The following is a 13644-nucleotide window of genomic DNA, read 5'->3' as shown; positions in this document are numbered from 1 at the left end:
GTCTTTTATATTTGGGCTGGTTAAATTAATTTCGGGCTACCAAAATCTGAAGAGTGCCTGCCCAAAGCGCTACCAGGAATTTTGAAATTTTGCAAGCCCTGAATATATATTGTGTTATTGGTTTTATTTTTCTCTCACCTTGTAATCTCTTTGGCAGATCAACCGATTCATGTCGGTGAACAAGCTGAAATATTTCTTTGCAGTCGATACCAAATATGTATTGAAGAAACTGTTGCTTCTCATGTTCCCATACACGCATCAGGTAAAATATTAATTCCTGAATCAAAGAGGTGCCTTCTAAAAATCGAAATAATTAAAACAGTAAGACTTATTTTTATATATTTTAATATAATAATTTATACATTTGACTCACCCCTTTTCTTACAAATGTTTTAAAGGCTGAGATGTGATGTTTATAATTTTATGAGATTGTTTTTGTGAAAACCTGTATCTGAACTGTAAATCATGTCATTTTACGGTTTATTATGTTACCATAGACACTGCCCAACTCCACTCATACGGTGTTAATTTTATTTGTGCAGGTCTTAAAAAGGGTCATAAAAAGGCTTAAATTGATTTTTATAAATTCTGGAGACACCCTGTAAATAGTGAAATAAAATTCTTTCCTTGATATGTGTTTAATTAATGTTTATTAACATTATTTTCTCATTTGAATTAGAATTGCTTTTTTACTGGACATTTTTAACTCTAAATATTCTTAGATATAAAGTTAATTAAATATAGCGTAAAAAGTTAATTTAAACAGTTTTAATATCTTGTCACTTTATTATAGATTAAATTGTCAAACTTGTCTTGCATCACCCAGATGCATTCAGAAAGCCTAATTTATAGCAAAATTTAAAAGGTTTATCTTGCACTTCTTTGAGCAGGTTCAATATAAACTTTTTTTTTCTTTATGTATACTATGATATCATCAGGACTGGGAAGTACGTTACCACAGAGACACTCCTCTCATACCACGCCATGATGTCAATGCTCCAGATCTCTACATACCCAGTAATTCATTTTTTATTATTTATTCCGAGCAACCTGACAAATCGTTGATCTGTACTTACAACATTAATTATTAAAAATCTTGCAAATAATTTTAGAGAGCTTCGTTATGCCCCAAAATAAACATTAAGCAAGCAATATGTGAATGCAAACTCAAGCTCAACTTTTGTGCATATTTGTGCCATTTTGTTGTTGCAAGTGCCACCGTAGTGGACTTTTCCATAAACTCTCTTCTCCTACAGCCAGTTTTCTCTTTCAGGTTAGCCAGGTCACATTTCGGCTAATGACAAAGCTTCTGTTGAAGAGAATCTTGCTGAGCAAGTTAGATTTTATAAACATGTTTATAGCTAGCTACCTGAAAAATAACTCATCCTAATGGTACAGACATTTGAAGGGAACTCTATTGCTCCCTTGAGTATCAGGATTTAATGCAAGAATGCACATTAAGTATGAGCAACAGTACCATGCTTGCAATGCATTTGCCATGTAGTAATATCAGAAACCATGTATCTGTGAATTTATAGAGATGTTGCATTGTCTGCACTTGAATCTTGTTTTCATCATCAAACTTTTCTTTTGTTTTCATCTAGCAATGGCTTTTATCACCTACATTTTACTGGCTGGAATGGCTTTAGGAATCCAGAAACGGTGAGCAATTGTGGTTTTTATGGGAGAAACACATTGACGTTTCCACTTTATGGACGTGCTTGGACATCCTAAAGGATTCATATAAAAATACATTTAATAAAATAATCTATTAGTTCACTAGCCTAAATTTGTTCAATAACCCTGATGTGACCCTACTAAATGGGATTCATAACAGTACCTTCGGCACTGCCACATTCAAGTAATTTTTTTGACAGTGTTGTACGTGAGACTTGTATATGATTAATAATTTTTAACGTTTTCTCTACATGTTCAGGTTCAGTCCAGAGGTTCTGGGTTTGTGTGCAAGCACGGCTCTGGTTTGGATCATCATTGAAGTTCTTGTCATGTTGCTCAGTCTTTACTTGCTCACAGTTCACACAGACCTCTCAATGTTTGACCTTGTTGCTTACAGTGGATACAAATATGTGGGGTATGTTTCGATTGGATGTTATAATGTATTTTACACGCCTGTGTAAGAGCCACATTTGTAAGTGGATCATGTGTTTTTATATTGCATTAAAGATGCCTTTTTTATTTTTTCTTTGTTTTTTTAGGATGATTTTCACAGTGTTGTGTGGACTGCTCTTTGGCAGTGATGGTTACTTCGTTGCTCTTGCTTGGTCTTCTTGTGCCCTCATGTTTTTTATTGTGAGTTTTGTTTAGGAATGTATGTACATATGGTGCTTACACATTTACGTTTTTCAACACATTTCTCCAATTAATTTCTTACTTTGTTTTTTTTTTCAGGTTCGTTCTCTAAAAATGAAGATCCTGTCTTCATTCTCAGCAGACTCCATGGGTGCAGGAGCGAGTGCCAAGCCCCAATTTCGCTTGTACATAACCCTGGCATCAGCTGCGTTTCAGCCAATCATCATTTACTGGCTCACTGCTCATTTGGTCAGATGACCTACAGTATTTAAACTATGAAGGAACTTTCAAATGACAATGCTGGACTGGGATGGTTTCATTTTTTAGCATTGTTACAGAAAAGTGGCTTACCTTGATTGTGTTTTTATCCACAAAGGATTTATGTGGTCTGATCTTCAACATTGGCTCCGTCAGCAATGTCATCTGCAGATCAGTTGTTGAAAATATAATTTAATATTTTTACAGGATTGTGTTTTTCTGTTGTTGAAAATGGGAAAATAACAGTTTGACTGCTCTTGTGTCTTCGCCATGCTGCTTTAGTGTCACAAAATCCAGACTTAATTTTAAGAGGCATGCTGATTTATCTGCCCTGTGTTGTGATTCTTGTGTGATGTGCAATTGGTGAACACATGATCAACTCAAGTGTCCTTCTTTCTTCTGTGCATGAACAGCTGTTTTCTTCTTTATAGCAAAATAAATCCCATAAATTAGACTTTTAAGGTGTGTAGAATTGTTTTCATCTTGTCAATTAAAATATCTGATATGTTATACGATTATATAGCCTACAAACAATACGTGTGATGTGACGTTTGAGTTTAGCTGCTGTAAACACTGGGGCAAAACCCTGCAAGCGTGTACAAAAGATAAACATAAGATGCTTTTCCCCAAAATAAAATTTCATCCAGCCCTCGCCGAGTGTCTCTTTAAGGAGGGGTCGCAGGAGGCGCGCCGGCTGCAAAGCGTCCTTCTGGTTTCCAAGGAAACGTGGGAAAGGACAGAACGCAGACAGGACGGGACAGTGCGAGACACCGCTTCTTTTACAGATATTTTAACAGAAACTTAAAACTTATAAAGAGAACAGAATCGGACATTGGATGCTATAAATTCATCCCTATACTTATTTAGGTAAGTTTTTCGCTCTTCTTTTGCTCTTTTGTCTTGACATAAAGGCTTCACGCAAGCATGAATGCTTGGGCAATTATTCTAAACGTAACTTAATATTCTTGCGCCATTTTCTAAGGTGTATAGACCATGTGGCTTGGCTTTCTGTGTCTGTCATGTGATAGAATAATCGATTTTTTTTTTAAATTCTCTTTAAGTTTGTTTAGCGCCACTTGAATGGTGTGTTATTTCTCGGTTGACTACCTCGCTCAATCATTTACTCGGTTGTGCAGTCAGTATTGAAAAAAGAAATGATGCTTCTATGGCAGGGCACTGACTTTTATGGCCTCCTTCCTGGGTTTAATAACTTAACTGTTCGTTTATTTGTGAAAACGGCTTCTCTGTGTGCTTGCTTAAAAAAAGCATTTTATAGGACATGTTTGAATGTGTGTACATATGCACAATGCATTAATATTACTCTGTCTGTGTGTTTCTGCAGTTCAACAGGTGAATGTGTGGACCTGTATCTTGCAGCTGGGAGACAGATGGAGAAACACACACAAGCACTGCCACCCCATTCTCCTCTACATTCCCCTCAAAGTGATTCAGAAGCTCTGTCTCGATCCCCCTCTCTTCCACAGCCTGCCGCTGTTCAGCTCGCGTCCCTCCCTTCCTCCCTAACCAGCCCAGCCTCCTATCTATACTCAGCCCCTCGGGCATCTGGAGGGTCACACTGCCTCAGTCCCTCCACAGTATCTGACCAGGATGACCTGACCTGCCTCAGCTGGCTGCATCAAAGAGGGAACCTGTTGCCCCTGCAGCCACTGCCTAAAATCACAGCACTGCCCCAGACATTAGACCCGATTCCTGTCCAACAGCTGCCTTCCTCCCCTACCAAACCCCCGTACTCTTTTAGCAGCCTCATCTTCATGGCAATAGAAGATTCGCCTGAGAAGAGGCTTCCTGTGAAAGGTATTTATCAGTGGATTGTCGACAACTTCCCCTATTATAGAGAGGCTCCCGGTGGATGGAGGAACTCGGTCCGACACAACTTGTCCTTGAGCAAGAGCTTCCAACGAATACATCGAGACAAGAGTCAAGTGCGTCAGACTTCCAGTCAGAACTTTCTGATCTCTTAGTCTATATTGATTAGTTGTTTAATGAAATATTCCTGCTTTGTTTTGCAGTCCGTTGGAAAGGGCTCATTATGGCGTGTTTGTCCAGAATATCGGCCAGCTCTTCTGGAAGTTCTTAGAAAAACACATTATTGTCATCGTACCAACAGCAGCTTGCTGAACAAGCGTGTTTTGTGAGTTTGATTTGCTTTCTTATGACACACCACCTCCATAAGGCTTAATATTGAATTATCTGATGTATCATGCACAACGTCAGAGGAACAAATGACTCTTTCTTTGTGATACTGATACATGCATATCTGACCTCCATTCTGAACAGGTTGGAGGTGGCTGATAATGGGCTGAACACCTTGGGTGATACCATGGAAATTTCAGGTAAGCCACAACTGAATACAACTTTACTCTAACTCTAGTTAAATTTAACATACTGGAATGAGGATGCTTTAAAGTTTTTTTTTAAAGATCATTATTTTGTGTATTTGGTGTAACAGAATATGTTGACATGCTTTAATGTTCAAAAAACACATTATTTTTCAAATACTGTACATTATTGTAGGTCCTCTATGCCCCGCCTCTCTCAAACGCTTCGTTTTCTACAAAGTCCCTCCTTCCGACAAGCGCAGTCTGCTCTGATTGGCCAGCTGACCCAGTGCATTGTGATTGGCCGAACACCGCAAGCACGCGTCGGAAATGTAACGCCCCTTACCATAATCGCGAGCTTCATCTTTCAAAATAAATGTAAAGACAGTATATAATGTCATTAGTTTTACCATCAGTTCAAGCACGAAAGGGGAACAGACACAGTAATGATGCAGTACACAAGCCGCGGTTAAGACAGCTGACTCTACTGTGATGTGACGCTGTCTCTCTCTCTCACACACACACACACACACACACACACGATGCGCAAAACTCCGCATTTGAACAGTCAATAGCAAATACTTAAACTAGTAACAAAACATACTTACAGTCGCTGATTCAGAAGCGCCAGATTGTCATAGCAAAGTCAGAATTACTTCCTCTCCTAGGTTCATGAAACGGTCATCCATTAAAATGCATTGCTGTTCTGTTGTAAGTAATCTTAAAGATTCCTAAATGCATCTACTTTCAGAAGGCCAAATAAAGTGATTTTGCTTTTGCCTAGAAACACAGCGTCTCCCTGACATGCTGCTTCAACACTAACTGCGGTTACTGAAGCCACGCCTTCTTTCTTTGCATGCACATTTGGGCGCATTATGCAAATATTCCCACATAGTGACCTAGATATGTGGGGGCGTGTTAGAACGAGCCGTTTTAGGGGGGTGTGGCAGAGTCTTAACTTTGATAAAGAATATCTCTTTGGTTTTGAGACTTTAGTCTTTGCAACTTCAGGGATCTTATCTATTCACGAACAGCTTGTAACACTCCAAAGAGAAAGGAAAACTTGAAATCGCATCATATGACCCCTTTAACAAAAAGTAAAATTTAATTTAGAGTTCAGCCTTGATTAAAAATGTATCTTTGGTCTCATCTCGTCATACCAACAAACAATCAATTACACATACAACACAACAGACCAAAACACCTAGAATACCATAAAAACAGCACAGTTATAAATAAATACTAAATCTAGCAACATGAAACAGACATGTTAAACAGTTTTTAAAAGACAGTGTAGAAGTATATATACTACTATTCAAAAGTATTTTATGCTCACCTAAGCTGCGTTTATTTGATTAAATGTACAGAAAAAACAGTAATGTTGTGAAATATTATTACAACTTAAAAGAACCGTTTTCTATTTTAATATTTTTTTAAATGTAATTTATTCCTGTGATGCAAAGCTGAATTTTCAGCATCATTACTCCAGTCTTCAGTGTCACATGATCCTTCAGAAATCAATCTAATATGCAGATTTGCTGCTCAAGAAACATTATCAATGTTGAAAATAGTTGTTCTGCCGTGATACATTTTTTTTTAAGATTCTTTGATGAGGAGAAAGTTTATCATCTCATTATGTCATATCATTTATCATATCATTATAAATGTCTTTAACGTCACCTTTAATCAATTTGTGTCCTTGCTGAATGACAGTATTAATTCTTAAAGACCCCAAACTTTTAAATGATAGTGTGTGATATGGTGCTTCTCTTGCATGCACTTTTTTGTTTGCTAGCATTTATCTACTTTTTCCAGACACTGTATGTTTGGGAGCTGTTGTCTTAGTAACGGCCGGACATTACCCTAGCAACCTATAGCCACGTTGACAATAATGGCCTTCCTCTCTATGTCAGGCTGTTTTACTACAGGGTCACTTAAGTAAAGAAGTCTCACATAACAGATGGTTTTCTCTCTTGATTTGCAAAGATCTTTCACCGTACAGTACTAATTAATTAGTAATAATACAGTGACTGGGAATTGTTAGTGTTTTTTGTGTTTTATTCAGAAGAGTGTCACAGAGAGTGACTGGCAAAATTCAGACCCGTTCTTACACTTAAGTTATGTATGGTACATTCCATCACATTAACTGTTCCTTTTCACTGTTCCTCAGATCTAGATTTTCTGTCTTCAAACCCGCCGGGCTCTTTGTCACCAGATCACGAGGAGCTGGTCCCCATGGAGTCTGTGGAACTGACAGAGGTTGCCGGCGAGGATTCAGATAAAGATCCATTGGCAGACAGTGGTTACATTGAGTTACACTATTATCAGTATCAGCAGTATCAGTACCTGGTTCTTCCAGAAGACACTGAGTTGGACCTGGAGACGGTTGAGATACTGCAGCTTGATGCAGAGGCTCAGGAGGCTGCAGGGTCACTGCTTGACCTCGCGGGAGGCAACCACTGAGAGCTTACCTGTGTGCTGTGTACAAGCAAGGAGGGTTAATGGGGAGATGGGGCCACTGTGAGAACTCTAGGCTTGATGTACTATTGGCACTTTATAACTGCCTGAACTTTACTTACTGTCATAAAAGGTGCAACATAAGCAATTCCAAATAATCTAGTGATTTGAAAAGACATTTGTAGGGACTGACAACAGCACTGTGAGGATCCTGTGAGGGTATCCTTGGTTTTAGTGTATAATGGGTAATAAAGCATCTGCAAAATGCTTTCATAAAGAACAAAATATTTATTGTTTATTGTCATGGTTGAAAGGTAATATTTAATGCACTGACTTCCATGCCTTTTTAAGTCCCTTCCATTAAGATTATTCTAAAGATTTGTTGTGTTCAACATTCAAATTAGAGGGATAAATTTCTGATGTGATTTTTTTTAAGAATATACGTTTTTTTTCTTCTTTTTTTTACAGTATGAAATTGTTCAAAATTATGAACATGTTCAAGTATTATTGATATAAACTGCCAGCTGTTAGATTGGGTAGATGGAAAGATTAATATCTAACCCTTATTTATATCTTGTTGATTATTGTCATGCTACAGCATTCTGTAGCTAATAGTTTTCTGTGTAATAAGATGCATGTCATATTTTGCTTTATTGACGTGTTTATTTTATTTTTTTTAGTTTAGTATGTTTAACAGGTTGACGCTAAATAACACTCTGACCCCATCCTCTTCATGTGTAACTCATGTAGTAATAAAGTACTAAAATGTTATGATGAAATCATTGCTGATTTAACCTGTGAGCACTTAGTAATAATTAGCGAGCACTTAGTAGATCGCAGATTGCAACTAGAAGACATTGGGGAATGAATCTGTGAAGTTATTAATGTCTTATGGCTTCATTTATGAAAATGACACGTTTTAACCTTTAGGTAATGGTTGCTCTAGAGTGGCCTCCTCCATTAATGTGGGTAATTGAGAGAAAAAGGCCAGTGTTCTGAATATCTGACCTACCTACTCAAAATGACCTACCAGTAGTTTAACCTGTCATAAGCAAAGTTACAACATAAGGCATAAAAACTGTCTAGGTGCACTACTAATGTAATAGATGTGCCGTAAAAGTGAATAACACCTTGTCAGCCTATCAGGATATGCTGTCACCATAGGTAGACTACCCACAACCCCACCCAATCTGAACCGTATCATTAAAAGGATGTAGTGTGGGTGGGTCAACCTGAGAGGCAGGTCAGATTTTTAGTACACCTTCTATGTATGTGATCTTTTTAAATGTATTAGTATTGCACTCACCCTTACCTACTGGATAATTCGTATTAATTTGACAATTTACTGCCAAAAACGTACATATAAAAGGAAGCAAATAATTATAAAAGTATAAATATTTTTCTTATAGCTTTAGTATGTAGAATCAGCTGATCAAACAGAAATGTCCCTGTAGAAATGTTTCATTTGAGCATGTGCTATAACAAACACATTTAGCTTAAGCTCTGCACACACCAGAAGCTGTTGTGTAATGTAGTAAATAAGATGTGTTCATGGGTGGTTCTTGGTCCTGGCTACACTAAAATTGAAGGCTGCCATACCAGTGTGACTCATTATGGAAAACCTAGGAGACACTCCCTAGATGTCTGGCAAAACCCAAACAAATGTTTTTATTTATTTATTTTTGAAAAAAGAGGGTTAGTATTGCTTGTATCATTTCCATGTTGGCATGAGCTAACGTTTTTAAGTACATTAGCATATCAAGTAAAAACGTGTAAATGTGCGCATAATGTAATCAGAGAGGTGATATTTAATTCATATTAAAACTGAGGATTAAAATATTATTTCACGCTTATAAATCACTAAGCTCAATAATATTTACGTCCTCTGATTGGACCATAACAGCAAAACCCGCTTGTCATGCGAGTCTGCCCTGGGTTCTCTTGGATGTTGTAGTTTTTGTGGCCTACTGACAGTTCGAGTATATTCGAATTCGTTACCCACAAAACTACATTTCCCAGAAACACGCGCGGTGGAACGTTCTTTGACGGACAAAGTTGTGTTTATTAAAACTGAAACGTTCATAATCTCAAACGGAGCCAGTGGAAGGTTTGAAGTGAACAACGAAGGAAAAGGTACTGGAAATGATTGGTTGCTTTTAAAGTCGGTAATGTGTTAACCAACTCAAGACACTTTTAAGATGGCTTACTTTGGATGTTAAGTCCGTTTCTCAAATATGTTGTCGGTTTGATTGAAACTCCTTAATGCTGGGGCGAGGCGATAGTAACTAGCTAGTTTAATATCAGCAAGTTTTATTTTAGATTGTAATCATATACATGCATCTGTTAAGATCTCATCAAACAAACAACTTCTGCTTCATATATGGAAAATATTACATAAAGGATCTGGAACTCAGCCAGTCTGTTGAACAAGGAGAGGAGGTGCCTGCACTAATGTTTCAGATTTACTCATGAATATTTACTATAATTTAATTAGACCCGAACACAGTCTGAATGCTTTTAATAGTTGACATGAGCAAGTTCATATGCTCATTTATGATATTTGACAGAAGTTTCTTAGTGGCAACTCCCACGTTTCTAATTACTACATGCAAAAGCATGCAGTACTGCAAGTGTCTGTAATTATTACATATTATTTTGAGAAACAGCCAGGGATTCCTGACATTTTTCAGCAGGTTTGTCTGCTCCACATCCTTTTTGATTGGTTCCACCTGTGTATTTTATTCCTCAGAGTGTGTTGTTTCACTTGTACACATTTGTGTACAAACTCTTCCACCATATATGCAGATCTCTTTGGTTTTGTTTCTTAAAACGTTTCCACAGCCGTGTTAATTGTACTCATTTGCCCACGAGTGAAAGCAGTCCAAATGATTGAAACAACCAGTCACATTCAAGCCAGGGAATCTGTCAGTGGAGAAGAGCATGCTTGAACCTTTTAACTGGCTTGCCACATCGCAATTTCCCAACAAACCCTGCGTTGCTCGCCAACAGGGCCAGTACTGTCTCAATAATGCCTCCCAGAAATGTGATTTAACACGCTGTCTTTGATATTTCCAAGCAGATATTAACAGCTAACCGTAAAGGTCAAAACTAATTGTGGCATGCACTCGAATTTGAATGTGTGACCTTATTTTATTGCAACCAGTAAGCTGAAACATTTTTATTGTTGCCCACAGTAAGCGTGTGCTATAGGACAGAGGATGAGGGGCGATCCTGGGCCAGTTCAGATCGTGACAGTCAACAAGGAGGATCACTCCTTTAACCTGGATACAAAAGCGCTCAGTCGAATACTGTTGGCACCTGAGGTTCGAGACAAGGATGTGGTGGTCGTGTCTGTCGCCGGTGCCTTCCGAAAAGGGAAAAGTTTCCTTTTGGATTTTATGCTCCGATACATGTATAGGAAGGTCAGAAGGAAAAACAATGAATTTAATATTCAGATCATGTAATGCATCACATGATTTAATTATGAAGGCAAAATTTGCCCAGTTTTAAGATGACACTTTCTAATATAACTGGCTTCCTGGTGGTATGCTGCTCTTGATCAGGAAACCAGGCATATTTATTCCTACTATACATTCACCTCTTATTATTTTGTCCTCTCCAGCCTGGTCAGGACTGGCTTGGGCAGGAGAATGAGCCCCTGACAGGTTTCTCCTGGAGAGGAGGCTCAGAGCCAGAGACCACCGGCATCCAGCTATGGAGTGAAGTTTTTATTGTGCGAAAGAAGGATGGAAGTGAGGTAACAAGCACCCATCAGCAGGCAGCTCACTGTGGTCTTATTCAGAACTGGTTAATGGTTTTACTTCCATTTTTTTTATGGTTTTTGAACATCTGCATTCTTTCAATAATGCAGAGGGTACACCGTAGTCAGAGTTGTGAGTATTGAGAGAGAAATAATGCATTGAAATAATGGGTAACATTTACTAATTATGCGGACACACAAATTTGTGTGTGAAATCTGCATGTGAAAGTTTTCACAAACATAACATGATTCACCAAAAACTTTCACATTACACCAACTAAAAATTGAAAACTTTTTATGCGTTTTGCCAAACCATTTACACAACAACGGCGTTTTTGGGGCCTGAAAACTCAAACATTTGTATCTTTACAAAGTGAACTACTGACCTGGTATGCATCAGCTGGAGCAATTACTGAATTAACATCTAGATTGAACTGCAAGTCATTTCTTTTGGTCATATCCAACTCAATAAATAAATGTTCTAGTGACATGTTATATTTAAGGCTTGTGAGAGAGGCTGGTTCTGTATATGACAATGTGTTGTTAAATACACTCATTAGAAACTTTCAGATTTAGTTGTAATATATGTAATGTTAATAAATGTTACCAAACATAGTTAGGATCAATTATTTGTTGCTTCCTCTGAGGTGATGAGAATCATTAAGTGAAATTCCTGTCACACGGGGAGCATGTTTGAGATATATGGTGTGAAAAAAAACTGAGTTTGAATGAAGAACTAAATGATTAGTATTAGCCAGTTTCAGTTCCCCAGAAATGTATTATGACAGCTGCATTATGAACTTTACTGTCTGATATCTTATCTGGCGGTTCTTGTCCAGTAAGCAGTCTGCACTTGCACAAGCCCTGATTTCAGATTCATAGTAAGTTTGTGGTCGAAATTCTGTCACTTCCCATCAAGATTTTGTCATCTGTGATTCTGGTGAAATGTGTTTAAAGAAAGCATCAGATCACTTTTTCAAAATTCTTGAATCACTTCTGTCACTTTCTCTCTTGAGATTGGAGAACCATTGTACTAAAAATAGTGTTTTGTTTTTCTCTGTAGGTTGCAGTGCTTTTAATGGACACACAAGGAGCGTTTGATTCTCAGTCCACAGTGAAAGATTGCGCCACTATCTTTGCCCTCAGCACCATGACCAGTTCCATCCAGGTTTCTATAATGCATCTCCACAATTTTGCCACAAATGAGTTGAAAGAACACTGGAAATGTATCATCATTCCTATATTTTTTTTTGTAGATTTATAACCTGTCACAGAATATTCAGGAAGATGATCTAATGACAGCTGCATTATGAACTTTACTGTCTGATATCTTATCTGGCGGTTCTTGTCCAGTAAGCAGTCTGCACTTGCACAAGCCCTGATTTCAGATTCATAGTAAGTTTGTGGTCGAAATTCTGTCACTTCCCATCAAGATTTTGTCATCTGTGATTCTGGTGAAATGTGTTTAAAGAAAGCATCAGATCACTTTTTCAAAATTCTTGAATCACTTCTGTCACTTTCTCTCTTGAGATTGGAGAACCATTGTACTAAAAATAGTGTTTTGTTTTTCTCTGTAGGTTGCAGTGCTTTTAATGGACACACAAGGAGCGTTTGATTCTCAGTCCACAGTGAAAGATTGCGCCACTATCTTTGCCCTCAGCACCATGACCAGTTCCATCCAGGTTTCTATAATGCATCTCCACAATTTTGCCACAAATGAGTTGAAAGAACACTGGAAATGTATCATCATTCCTATATTTTTTTTTGTAGATTTATAACCTGTCACAGAATATTCAGGAAGATGATCTACAGCAACTTCAGGTTAGTCAAATCACAACTAGCCAAGAATACAGCAGTCTCAAGCTGAACTGACTTATCTTGAGATTGTCCTGCAATTTTGATCTGGAAAACTGATCACAGGTAAATTATTGGGTTAAATGTAATTTGATTAAAAAAATATTTATATAATGCAGTTATTATGTTTAAAATATTCTGATGTAAATGTATCCTAATGTTCAAATGTTTGGGTCAGTAATGTTGTGAAATATTATCAAGTCAAGTCAAGTCACCTTTATTTATATAGCACTTTTAACAATACAGATTATGTCAAAGCAACTGAACAGCATTAATTAAGAAAATAGTGTGTCAATAATGCAAAATGACAATAGTAAACACTAATTTTTCAGTTAAAGACAGTTCATCATTGAATTCAGTGATGTCATCATCCAGCTCAGTTCAGTTTAAATAGTATCTTTGCAATCATTTGCAATCAAGTCAACAATATCGCTGGAAATGAAGTGTCCCCAACTAAGCAAGCCAGAGGCGACAGCGGCAAGGAACCAAAACTCCATCGGTGACAGAATGGAGAAAAAACCTTGGGAGAAACCAGGCTCAGTCGGGGGGGCCAGTTCTCCTCTGACCAGACGAACCAGCAGTTCAATTCCATCAATTTAAGACGTAATAAAACAGACGATGAACACTATTAACAGCAATTATTATATGATGCAATCAAACTTATAG

The 13644-nt window shown here is 37.6% G+C and overlaps 3 protein-coding genes across 4 annotated transcripts in view; all 3 read left to right on the top strand.

Moving 5' to 3' along the window:
* LOC107661401 (protein YIF1A) overlaps nucleotides 1-3220 on the top strand; it is a 4930-nt gene extending 1710 nt beyond the window's left edge. For both annotated transcript variants that reach the window (XM_016450966.1, XM_016450967.1), the window contains exons 4-9: nucleotides 158-262; nucleotides 939-1017; nucleotides 1605-1662; nucleotides 1937-2092; nucleotides 2217-2310; nucleotides 2410-3220. In XM_016450966.1, the coding sequence (XP_016306452.1) occupies nucleotides 158-262; nucleotides 939-1017; nucleotides 1605-1662; nucleotides 1937-2092; nucleotides 2217-2310; nucleotides 2410-2568 (651 nt within the window). In that variant the 3' untranslated portion in view covers nucleotides 2569-3220. The remainder of the gene's footprint in view (nucleotides 1-157; nucleotides 263-938; nucleotides 1018-1604; nucleotides 1663-1936; nucleotides 2093-2216; nucleotides 2311-2409) is intronic.
* Nucleotides 3221-3325: 105 nt separating this feature from the next.
* LOC107661400 (forkhead box protein N2-like) lies at nucleotides 3326-7539 on the top strand. Its single transcript, XM_016450965.1, has 5 exons — nucleotides 3326-3435; nucleotides 3911-4511; nucleotides 4599-4720; nucleotides 4867-4922; nucleotides 7078-7539. Exons 2-5 carry the CDS (start codon nucleotides 3957-3959, stop codon nucleotides 7368-7370), a joined length of 1026 nt encoding a protein of 341 aa, XP_016306451.1. The 5' UTR covers nucleotides 3326-3435; nucleotides 3911-3956; the 3' UTR covers nucleotides 7371-7539.
* Nucleotides 7540-9394: 1855 nt separating this feature from the next.
* The window catches only part of LOC107661399 (atlastin-3-like), an 18883-nt gene continuing 14633 nt past the window's right edge, over nucleotides 9395-13644 (top strand). The window contains exons 1-5 of the mRNA XM_016450964.1: nucleotides 9395-9497; nucleotides 10559-10786; nucleotides 10987-11121; nucleotides 12188-12292; nucleotides 12895-12945. Coding sequence (XP_016306450.1) covers nucleotides 10583-10786; nucleotides 10987-11121; nucleotides 12188-12292; nucleotides 12895-12945 — 495 coding nt within the window. The 5' untranslated portion in view covers nucleotides 9395-9497; nucleotides 10559-10582. The remainder of the gene's footprint in view (nucleotides 9498-10558; nucleotides 10787-10986; nucleotides 11122-12187; nucleotides 12293-12894; nucleotides 12946-13644) is intronic.

This window comes from Sinocyclocheilus anshuiensis, unplaced genomic scaffold (assembly GCF_001515605.1).
Source record: "Sinocyclocheilus anshuiensis isolate Anshui unplaced genomic scaffold, SAMN03320099.WGS_v1.1 scaffold635, whole genome shotgun sequence".
NCBI classification, from domain to species: Eukaryota; Metazoa; Chordata; class Actinopteri; order Cypriniformes; family Cyprinidae; genus Sinocyclocheilus; species Sinocyclocheilus anshuiensis.
The sequence above is the reverse complement of the archived record's forward strand: the minus strand, read 5'-3'. Positions and strand labels throughout refer to the sequence as shown.

Excerpts from the sequence above, each read along its gene's own strand:
- LOC107661400 (XM_016450965.1), top strand. The coding sequence starts at position 3,957 with ATGGAGAAACACACACAAGCACTGCCACCCCATTCTCCTCTACATTCC. Across the intron at positions 4,721-4,866 it reads TTGCTGAACAAGCGTGTTTT|GTTGGAGGTGGCTGATAATG; the intron begins GTGAGTTTGATT and ends CATTCTGAACAG. Across the intron at positions 4,923-7,077 it reads TGATACCATGGAAATTTCAG|ATCTAGATTTTCTGTCTTCA; the intron begins GTAAGCCACAAC and ends ACTGTTCCTCAG.